Consider the following 11,893-nt stretch of genomic DNA (forward strand, 5'->3'; position numbering starts at 1 on the left):
GGGAGTTTTCATCCCTAAACAGCAAGCACTATGGGTCCTATGTGAAGAAGGCACACTCAAGGCTCGCAGTGGCAAAGTAGGAATGGATGGAGACGTTGCCACTCATGTTGGCTGTTGGAACATCCTCAAGAAACTTTGCTTTTATTTTATCCCCACTTATAGAGGCCAAGATTCTTGATGAAGAGGTGGCAGATTTGGGGGACTAGTCACAATTAGGATAATAATGCCAAGATTTCCAGGAAGCCCTTCTTAGCCTTGCATTTCACATCTGCAGATTCAAATAACCATGGGTAGAAAATATTTGAAAAAAAAATTTCCTTTGTACCGAACATGTACAGACTTTTTCTGGTCATTGTTCTCTGAACAATACAGTATAATGATGATTTACATCGTCTAGGTATGACAAGTCAGCCGGGGATAATTTAAAGCCTTCAGGAGAGCCTGGGTATTGTAATCCCAGTACTTCGGAGATTGAGACAGAAGGATCGCAGGTTAGAGGGCAGCTTCAGCAACTAGTGAGACTCTCATCAACCTAGCAAGACCCTGTTTCAAAATTGAACAAATAAGCTGGGCGTGGTGGCACACACTTGTAATCCCAGCATTCGGGAGGCTGAGACCGGAGGATCATGGTTTGCAGACAGCCTCAGCTACTTAGTGAGGCCCTTTGTGACTCAGTGAGACCCTGTTTCAAAATAAAGAATAAAAAATAGGGCTGTGGGTATGGCTCAGAGGTAGAATGCCCCTGGGTTCCATCCTCAGTACTGTAAATAAATAAATAAATAAATAAATAAATAAATAAATAGGGCTGGGGGTGTAGCTCAGCGGTTGAATGCCCCTGGGTTCAATCCCTAGTACCACAAAAATAAATAAGTAAACAAATAAACAAGCACAAATAGTTGAAGCCTGTAGGAGGATACGTGTAGTTTCTATACAAATAGCACACCATCGCACATAAAGCACATTGTGCATCTGCAGGCTTTGATATCTATGAGAGCTTGGTTCCAGGACCCCTCCAGGATCTGACTGTAATTGTGTCTCCTTTGTAAGGCTTTTTCAAGGAACTCAGGCCCCTGCCTGGGGGTGGGGAATCAGCTAGTACTGTAGTTAGCAAGGTCTTTTTGTCTTTTCCCCTAATGCCCCAGAGAAACAATTCAGGTAAGAATCTGCTCTGACTTCACACAGATCCTCGGGTTGGTGTAAACCCTGGGCTCAAGAAAAGACAGAAAATAATTAAAGAATTCAAACAGTGAACATGCAACACGGGTCCTGCCAGCCCCGGCAAAGGAGACCAATTGTCTTAGAAAATCAAAAGTTTGTTAAAGTTCAGTATGTCCAAAGAGCACCATGAAGAATGAATCCCTCGGTCAGAGCTGGCAACTTTCTGCTGGAGTGACTTAGCAGAACCAGGATAAAAAAAAAAAAGTGAATGAATGAAATAATCCAGGCGTGGTGGTGCATCCCTCTAACCCCAGTATTTGGGGGGCTGAGATAGGAGGATCGTAGGTTCCAGGACAGCCTCACTAATATTACATGACTTTCAGCAACCTAGCAAGATCCTGTTAACAAACAAACAAACAAACAAACAAATGAATTAAAATGGCTGGATGAGCCCTGGGTTCAATCTTCAGTACCTCTCTCCCCTACACAATGAATGAAATAAAATATGGGCGCCCCACTCTGAATCCTTATGGCTCTAACAGCCTTTGGTTTTCATCCTTTGATGACCTCTGTAAGGTGTGAGTCACCCCCCCTACCCCACAGGGGGCAGGGCCGAAGCTAGAAGGTGGAGCCTGCAATTCCGAGGCCTCCCGCCCCGGAAGAGGGAGTTCAGAGAGTTCGGAGAGGGAAGGAGGTATTCTCCCGCCGGCCACCGGCCCCCGCGGCCACGCGGGGGCTGGGGGTTGACCCCCCACGAATAAAGCCTCTCGTAATTTATTATGGATCTCGGCGTGTCTCTATGCTAGTGGGGCACCCCGCATTTTTCATTCAATCTTACATTTGGTGTCGAAACTCGTATCGGACTTATGGGACCTGGCTTGAATCTGCGCTTACTGGACTCGGACTTTCCATCCCCTCTCTGCGCGCCCGCCCGCCCGCCCGGCCCGCGGACTTCTACAAACTGCTGAAAAAAGATTCCCGGCGCCGCCTCCACCGGGATGGGCTGCGGCCCCGCCGCGGCTTGAGCCGCTTCTGCTGTAATGGGCGCCCGCGCCTCTGGCCCGAGCCGCCCCGCCCGCCGCTTCTAGGCGCCGACCCACCGAGCAGCGCGCCAGGACAAGACCGTGCCTGGGCGGGCCTCTGCCATCCCAGCCCCAGCCCAGGCTGTGCGGCGGCCCGAGCCGCGCCACGGCTGCACCCCGGCTGCGCTCGGTCCGAGCTGCGCGGCGAGCACGCCCGCGGCCCCGAGCGTCCGCGGACCCCACCGCACTGTGCCACTTGGCGCGCCTTGGCTTTCTCTGCGCCTGGCGCCGCGCCCACCGTGCCCGCGGAGGATGGGGCCGCACTGCCGGCGCGCGCGCTCCCATCACCGGGGCAGGCCCGCGGCCCCGCGGACCTCTCTCCCACCGGCCCGCCAACTCCAGCCTGTGCTGCACATTCCTTCTCTGCGCCTGGAGTGCTTAGACCCGCCCGCCCCTGCCTGCCACGCGGCGCAGGCCCCTGCGCCGGCTCTCTGCTGATTGCGCCCTTCACCCTCTGCCCGCCCACCCCGCTGCCCGGACCCGGCCATTTCGGTAAGCACCCACAGGGCATCACTGTGGGTGGAAAGCCCGCCAGCTTTGGTCCACGTGTAATCACTGAGGTGCCGCCATGTTTCTTTAACCCCTCCCCCCTCATGGCCTCACTGGAGGCCCCGCCATATTTGACCCCTCCCACGTCATGGCCTCGCTGGAGGCCCCGCCATCTTTATTCCCGCCCACTTTCCATTCCTAACCAATCCTAGGAGTCGGCGGCCATTTTTAAAAAAACTTTTCGCAGCCATCTTCAGGCCAGATCTCCACAGCAGCCTCTCTCAGCGGTAAGCTTCCTCTTAAGGAACTAAGTGGGTTCTGCCTAACTCGGAGGGTTCTGACTGACTGACTGCTGTAAAATCCGGTACCGGTGTCCTCCAGTTCTCCGACCGTCCAGGACGGTTGCGAGGTGTGAAAGAGACAAGAGACGTCTGTTCTCGGTCACACCTACTCTGTACCGAACTAGGCAGGGCCCTGGGACGCTGGAGTTTCCTGCCTTTGTTCTCGCTCGCCCACTTACAACTCATGGGAGGAAGTCAGCCATCTAAGATTGAGATCGATTCTCAATCCCCGCTGGGCCGTGTGTTATCTAATCTGCAGGCTCTGGGATTCTCAGGGGAACTGTCCCCAGAGAGACTTATTTCTCTTTGTACTAAGATCTGGCCGACATATAATTTGGCCAATGACATTCGATGGCCTGCCGTGGGCACGCTAGACTCTAGGACGCTGATGGCTCTCAGTGAATATTGCACCCGGTCAGCAAAATGGTGTGACCTCGAATATTTACAGCCCTTCTGGCGGCTGCATTTTTTGTTTTCTCCCTCTACCGGCTCTACTGCTGCCCAGGGCATGCAGGCTGGAGTATCCCGCCAGTCACAGCCGACATCTTGGACACCACGTGGCAACTCACAGGCGCCACCTGGTGGCCATTCTGGGTCACAGGCTTACAATTCTGCAGACCCACAGCAGCCATCTTGCAATAAAACATGGGGGCCGGGGTCTGACCCAGCTGGGTTACAAGCCCCATCTTCCTCTCTCCTGGCCCCACTTCGCGAAGTGGCTGGAGCAGAAGGGGTGATACGGGTCCATGTTCCTTTTTCCCTTCCTGACCTCACTCAACTAGAAAAGAGATTGGGGTCCTTTTCTTCCAATCCTTCTGGTTTTATCAAGGAATTCCAGCACATTGTGCAGGCATACGATCTAACGTGGCGGGATTTGCATGTCATTCTAACCTCTTCTCTAACTCCAGACGAACGTGATCGGATCCTGAAGGCAGCCAGAGAGAGGGCTGACCAGAGTCATTTAACAGATCCAGGGCTTCCTATTGGTACGGCTGCAATTCCATCTGAGGAGCCCCACTGGAATTATAATGTAAAGGAGGGAATAGAAATGAGAAATTATATGATACAATGTCTTCTTGATGGTATGCGAGATGCTTCCCATAAGGCGGTTAATTATGATAAGCTCAGGGAAATCACCCAGGGTCCAAATGAAAACCCAGCAGTTTTTCTTAATCGGTTGCAAGAGGCCCTTACGCGCTATACCCGTCTAGATCCATCCTCTGAGGCAGGCTCGATCATATTGGCCACCCATTTCATTGGGCAAGCGGCTCCTGATATAAGAAAAAAGCTAAAGAAAGTTGAGGATGGCCCACAGACTCCTATTCGAGACTTGATGAACATGGCATTTAAAGTCTTTAATTCCAGAGAGGAACAGGCCGAAGCAGAGCGTGCTCTCCATCTTCGTCAGATGGCGGACTTACAGTCCCAGGCCCTGATTGCAGCCCTGAGGCCGGAGGAGGAAGGTCAGCCCTCCGGGTGGCAAGCGCCACCCAGGAGAGGACGACAGTAAAGACAACCACCTCCAGGAGCCTGCTTCAGGTGTGGAGTATATGGCCATTGAAAGGCGAATGTCCTTTAAAAAGCGGTGGACCTCAGGTACCTCACTACAGGGGGTCTACCCTTCTGGACAAGGACCCGCCGCTGGCCCTATCTGGTCTGACCAAGGACTGACAGCTCCTGGAATTCCTCGTCCTCCTTCCTCCATCTTCCTTGCTGGCCCAGGGTAACTGCAGGTACAGGGTAAGCCAGTTTCCTCTTTGGTGGCCTGCTCGATCTTTCAGGCCTTAGTTTCCTTCTCAAGTCTCTGTTCAGGATGATGAGGCAAGCCCTCCAGCCTCTGCCCACAGCTTAGGCCATATCTAAAAGGGCTCTGTTACAACAGCTCCAGGGACAAATTCTCTTGCACGGTGTTGGGATCCACTAAACTTTATTTCTCTCGACATAACTCTCTTTGATGTTTATATTTTAGCAGGTCCACTTGTTTACATACTATGGTGCTCTCCCTCCTCGGATGCCAAATTGCCTAAGTATTAAACTTCTAAAATGGATAACTGATACCGACGCTCCTAATGCAGTAACAGGTGTTTGTTTGACCAGACAAATCCATACTCACTCAATGCTGAAAAGAGTGGTGTGGGTCTGCTTCGGGAGTTGCTGCTATTAATAACTCTGATCTAATAAAAAACTGCTAAAGGGGCGATAGACGTTCTCCTCAGGAAAATGTTGCTATTTAAGTTAGTAGATCTAGTGACTGCCTTGTGTCTAAAAAGGCTTCTGCCCAGCCTGGGTTCCGTTCTCACAATTTTCTTTTTCTTTAATAGCACCTTGCCTGTTAGTCTCCTCAAAGCAAACCGGCCACCGAGCTCTCCAGGGTAACCTCCAACTCCAACAGCCACCTGCTCCCTTCCGGCGGCTCAAATTCCGACCTCTCCCGACCTGGGGCCTTTGACTGGGGCCCTTGATTGACGTCGCCCAATATCAGCTTGAAGCCGCTAGATGAGCAAAAAACTCCGTCCTTCTGCACCCCTTAGTCAAAGAGGTCGGAATGTAAGGTGTGAGTCACCCCCCCTACCCCACAGGGGGCAGGGCCGAAGCTAGAAGGTGGAGCCTGCAATTCCGAGGCCTCCCGCCCCGGAAGAGGGAGTTCAGAGAGTTCGGAGAGGGAAGGAGGTATTCTCCCGCCGGCCACCGGCCCCCGCGGCCACGCGGGGGCTGGGGGTTGACCCCCCACGAATAAAGCCTCTCGTAATTTATTATGGATCTCGGCGTGTCTCTATGCTAGTGGGGCACCCCGCATTTTTCATTCAATCTTACAACCTCCTTCTGTAGACTTTCTAGCTCTGTTGGTAATTCATAGGCTCCAAGCTTCTTGAAGTTGTTTTGCCTTCGGAGCTACCATAGCCAGAATATTGTTTTTCATTCAAACTTATATGTCTTAACCTAATCTTCAATGTGATAATACTAAGAGGTGGGGCCTTTCAGGGGTGTTGAGGTCACTTGGGCTCCACTGCTCATGAAAGGCTTGTAAAGAGGCTTCGGGATGTGGGCATGGGGGAACACGCCTGTAATTTCAGTACTTGGGAGGCTGAGACAGGAGGATCACACGTTCAAGACCAGCCTTGGCAGTTCAGCGGGGCTCTCAGCAATTTAGTGAGGCTCTGTTTCCAAATAAAAAATAAAATAGGGCTGGGGATGTGGCTTGGAGGTAGAATGCCCCTGGGATCCATCCCCAGCACCACCACACGGGGAGCTTCCCTTCCCTTTGGCCTCAGCAATGAAATACTGAAAATACAGTTTGGGGAAATTACGGAGGAGGAAAGCACCAACCAGGTTATTAACAATGGTTTTAATCAAGAACCTGACACCTTCAGGGAGTCAGCGGGCCGCAGGGGAAGGGACCCATGAGCCACGCGTCTGGAGAGCCGCATGTAGTCGACTGAGTCTCCCACATGGTGGGGGAAGTGCCTGTGCTTAGAAGCAGGGCTTTGGGGGTGGGGCTAAGTGTGGGAACACCTGTGGAGTATGTCTCGCGATGTTTGGAGTCTTGAGGAACCTGGATTCTCCCAATATCTCTGCTTCTAGCTTCCAGGGCTCTGTGGGGCCACATGGGGCAAGGGGGACCCAACCTATCAAGCAACAAGGCACCGTCTGTGAACCAGAGGGTGAAGCAGTATCAGACACCAAATCTGCCTGCTGGTGCCTCGTCTTTGGACTTCCCACCTTCCAGAACTGAAAATGAATACATTTCTATTACTTGTAACTTACCCAAAGACATTTTGTTATAGCAGCCAGAACAGACTGACGACGGAGGGCTGGACATTGGATTCTGCTCACTCTTCACGGTCTCGATGCAAATTTGGGCAAGAACTGGGTCTTATCCACTCAAAGAGCAATAATACTTTATTTAAAATATATACAAAATTATTACTTGGAAACATAGATATTACTTCCAACAGACATCGTAGAACAGGGATCGGTACAAGCATCGGTACCTTCATTCATTCAGTTTTGTGATTTCTCTTTTGCTCAAAGCTCCTGAAGAGAATTCTCTAGAGTGCCCACTTGCGGGGAGGTACCCAAGGGCTTGGTGCCCCCAGTGGTCTGTCTGACTGTGCTCCTGGCCACCGCTGGGTCCTGCAACCCTGCCCCGAGGGAGCTGAAGGCAAACCCGCCCTTGCTGGGGGCGTTTAGGATGCAGAAGTAATGTGAGCGGCCTTAACTACGCGTCCTTCCCCTGTCTTCCTCCCTCTTTCTCTTTTGCCATTCTATTGGTGAGAACAGGTGTCAATTCTTATCTGACAGACCCTCCCCTGGACTAAGATGAATGGAAATAGTGTTCTCTTCTTCAACCCCCTTTTCCCTACCTGTCACTCCTTCACGGGAAGGAAGAGTGGGAAGAGGGAGCTGGCCTCTGAATACAATGAGGAAAGTAAGAAAAAAGGAGGGAAATTTGGGGCTTCCATGCCCTTAGTCTGCCTCCATCGAACAGCTCTTCTGGGGCACAACACATGTCTCCTTCATCACCATCCCTCCTCCCACAGTGCCTTGCATCTAGTAAGCACTTAATAAATGTTCTCTGCAGGGATGACTACGTGAATGCAGAGAATCTGATTATGGGTAGGCATGGTGGCGCACGCTTGTAATCCCAGCATTTGGGAGGCTGAGACAGGAGGATCACGGTTTGTGGCCAGCCTCAGCTACTACTTAGTGAGGCCCTCTGCAACTCAATGAGATCCTATTTCAAAATAAAGAAAAACAAACAGGGCAGGGGTGTGGCTCGGAAGTAGAATGCCCCTGGGTCCCATCCCTAGTACCATAAAAACAAACAAACAAACAAACAAAAAAAAAACCAACAACAACAAAAAAAACGCGTGGTGGTGCACGCTTGTAATCCCTAATCTCGGCGCTTGGGGGAGGCAGAGACAGAAGGACCGCGCAGGTTCGAAGCCAGCCATGCGCGCTGGCTTAGGAGACCCTGTTTCCAAAATAAAAATATAAAAATAGGTCTGGGAGTATAGCCCGGAGGTAGAAGGGCTTCCACGAACCCCAGTACCACCCAAAAAAAAAAAAAAAAAACCAACAACACTAACGAATGAAAGAACAGAAAAAAAGAAAGAAAAAGTAAAAAGCAATTTTAGAATCAAATCATTTGGGGTCATCTAGATGCACGCACTTCCTTGCTAGGGAAGTGGGGAAACAGGCAGATAGAAGGAAGTGATGTGAACAGGATTACCTGACTAGCCCCTGACAGAGTCAGTCCCGGGATCGGATTTTCTGGATTTCTCCCTAAGTGCCTCAGTGTCTTCAGATCTGGCCCTATAAAGAGAGTCTATAGGACTTGGCGTTTTCCCTGAACTCTGGGAAGTCACCTCCCAACATTGGAAGCTCCTGGTGGTGATGGATTGGGTGGGGTCGGTCAAGTATAGGGTGCAAGGTAGGTCCCCTCCAGTCAGCTGCACCCCTGGTCCAGTCCTGGCGGTGGATGAGATGGCAGTGGTGCATGTCAATGAGGTAGGAGGAACAGACACCTGCCCGGCCCCCGCAGCCTTGGTAGTGCTGGAATGGATCTGGAGCCCTGGGGGGTCTAGAGGAAACTTGTAAACAAAGTCTAGTGACTGACCACTTTGGGTTCTCAAATTAAGATCAAGTCCTTATGAATAGAATACTTGTTTCATGCATAAATGGGGGGGGAGAGAGAGAGAGAGAGAGAGAGAGAAGAGAGAGAGAGAGAGAGAGAGAGAGAGAGAGAGAGAGAGAGAGAGAGAGAGAGAGGAGAGAGAGAGAGAAGAGAGGGAGAGGGGAGAGAGAGAGAGAGAGAGAGAGAGAGAGAGAGAGGAGAGAGAGAGAGAGAAGAGAGGGAGAGAGAGAGAGAGAGAGAGAGAGAGAGAGAGAGAGAGAGAGAGAGAGAGAGAGAATGAATGTGTGTTTGTGTGTTTCAGCACACTGGAAATATTGAAAGCAAAGGGATGCTTGGAGAGACGGGTGGAGGAGGAGGGAAGGCCGGGACTGTCAGGCCAGCTGGGTGTATGTGCGTGTGGAGGGTCATGCAGAAATGCCCAGGTAGGTTTTTCATTTCAGCTGAGTGACCACAGGATATCCTTTCAATTTTGGGCCACCAAAGCCCTCCCCATATCATACTGGGGTCTCAAAAGTACAAGGTCCATTCCACTTTCTAGTGTAATTTTTTGTTTTTTTTTTTTAGACAGGTTTATTTAGCATTGTCAGAAAAGCACATCCGACCAATGTAAAGACCCTTTCAGCCCAGTGTTGTGGCACACACCTGTAATCCCAGTACTTGGGAGGCTGAGACAAGAGGATCTTAGGTTTGAGGCCAGCCTTGGCAACTTCAGGATACCCTGTTTCAAACTAATAAATAAATAAAATCGGTCTGCGGGTGGTGTCGCTCAGGGGTCGAATGCCCTTGGGTTCAAGCCACGAAAAAATAAAAATAAAAATAAAAAGATAAAATAAGATAAAGAACCTTGCGGGACTCCTCTTCTCCCAAACTGGCCCCCCAAGCACATTGTTCTCAAGGAGTTTGGATGGTAATGGTGAGATGATACCTTCTTGGGATTTACATGTGAGAATTGGGCACCCTGGTCCCTCTTGTGCAGATGTGGAGAGGGTTCAGATAACAGAACTGAGCTGTGGCCAGACCCTCCCGCCCTGCCCTCGCCCAGCTACACTCGCTACTTCCAGTCTTCTCTGCCCATCCTTGACACCCTGGCACCAGGCTGCCAATTAGCCTTAAGACCTTGCATGTCCTAGCAGACTCACATTCTTCTGCACTGAGCAACAAAAAGACATCCGTCCCACCACGATTCGAAACTTGGGAGCTGCAGATCCCCTGGTAACCAATGAGTATCTTTTGTGCTTAAAGTCACCCGGACAGATGCAGGCGCCAGGAAGCAGAGCTCAGTCCTGGGACCCCTGGGTTGGTTGGAGGGCTTTCCCTGGCTCCCCTAAACAGCAGATTGGTTTTCATTACACACATAGACAGTGCTCGGCTGGATTCTCCTTTGGATTCGCTCAGGCACTTTTGGCAGGATTTGGAAGGTCTGGGGCAATAGCTCTATGCAGGCCTCGCGGAACTTTTTAATCCTCCAGCAGTAGACGATGGGGTTAAAGACGGATTTGAGGTAACTGAGCCACAGGATGCAGGCGCTGGTGGTGTAGAAGGAGGGGCTGTAGTAGAAGCGCCGGCTGAACACCGACAGGAGACTGTAGATGGAATGCGGCAGCCAGCAGAGCGAGAAGCCCACGAAGAGGATGAGGATGGTGGTGAAGGCCTTGGTTTTGAAGATCAGGTCCACGTTGAGCTGCTGCTGCCTCTGCAGGCGCCGCAGGCCCGCCCGGGTCAGGTGCCTCAGGTCCAGGCTCTCGGACTGGTTGTGCACGCGCACCGCGTTCCTCCGCACCGTGTTGAGGATGCACGCGTAGGTGTACAGCATGACCCCGAAGGGCACCAGGAACATGGTCACCACCAGCGTCGCCACGTAGGCGCGGTCGGCGGGGAACTCGGTGTAGCCCAGCACGCACTGGGGGGCCCGCGCGGGCACCTCGACGAACGTCCCGCCCGTGAGCAAGGGGGCCGAGATGCAGAAGGACAGAGCCCAGGACAGCCCGATGATCGCCTTGGCTCTGCGCGGGTTCAGCTTGTCCTGGCGCTGGACGATGATGAGGAAGCGGTCCACGCTGATGATGAGCAGGATGGTCACGCCCTCCAGGACGAAAAACCAATAGAGCGTGGCCGAGAGCCGGCAGAAATGGTCCCCAAAGTTCCAGCGCACGGTGATGAGGGTGATGGCGGTGAAAGGCATACAGCAGAGGGACAACATGATGTCCGAAAAGGCCAGGGAGGCCAGCAACAGGTTGATGGCGGAGCGCATGGCCGGCCTCTGGTACACGATGATGCACACCACGGTGTTGCCCAGGCAACCGACCACTATCATCAGCAGCATCAGGACCGCCAAGGATATCCTGAGCGGGGCGGACAGCGGCGTGGCCCCCGGGTCCGAGGCGTTGCTCGCATTCAGCAGCGGGTATTTGCAAGCGTCTGCGTAGGTGCTGTTACAGGCCATGGCTGCCAGGGCGCTCCTCAGCGCTTGGGTGGCTTTCGTTTTCTCTCCGCCTGCTGCATTGTCTTCCCGGGTGTCTGTGGGTCTCTAGGTGGCCGGGAGAAAAGGCTTTCTTTGGGAGTGCTAGCTGCGATTTGCGATTCATCAATTAGCTCCTGATCATCTCTGTGGTAACCAATTGTGTCCACAACTTTCTACTTGAGCACTGTCTGTATCCTGGAGCAAGGGTACAAAGGAGAAGGGAGTTAGGTTTAGTCAAGCACATGTGTGTGGAACGGAGCGGGCATTTGGATTTGGCAGGTACAAACAGACACGCTGGGTGGGTTTCAGGTTTCAGGTCTGTGGATCCAGCTAACCTCGGGTAGAAAATAGTTGGAAAATGACATTGCATCTGAACTGAACAGGCCAACTTCTTCTCCTGTCATTATTCTCTAAACAGAATAATATACCACATGTATATGTATGTATATATACATATGCATATGTACATATATATAAACATTTACATCCTAATAGGTACTATAAATGATCTAGAGATGGGATAAATTATAACAACTACTTACATAGCATTTGCATCCTGTCAGGCGTTACGAAGAGTTCAGAGATGAATTCACTATATGGAAGGATATACCTAGGTTATGTTCAAATCAAAGAAACTTGAGCATCTACAGATTCTGGTTTCCAAGGGGGCCGGGACCAGTCCCTGTGGATATAGAAGAACACTAGAGTGGAAAGCACAGCTCAT

General features: G+C 51.5%; 1 protein-coding gene across 1 annotated transcript; it reads right to left on the reverse strand.

Moving 5' to 3' along the window:
- Positions 1-10,032: 10,032 nt before the first annotated feature.
- On the reverse strand, positions 10,033-11,151 carry GPR45 (G protein-coupled receptor 45; the record flags this gene model as incomplete). Its single annotated transcript, XM_080711902.1, has 1 exon — positions 10,033-11,151. One exon carries the CDS (start codon positions 11,149-11,151, stop codon positions 10,033-10,035), a length of 1,119 nt encoding a protein of 372 aa, XP_080568028.1.
- Positions 11,152-11,893: the final 742 nt, after the last annotated feature.

Source organism: Muscardinus avellanarius, assembly GCF_963383645.1.
Source record: "Muscardinus avellanarius genome assembly, chromosome: 15".
In the NCBI taxonomy this organism is placed as follows: Eukaryota; Metazoa; Chordata; class Mammalia; order Rodentia; family Gliridae; genus Muscardinus; species Muscardinus avellanarius.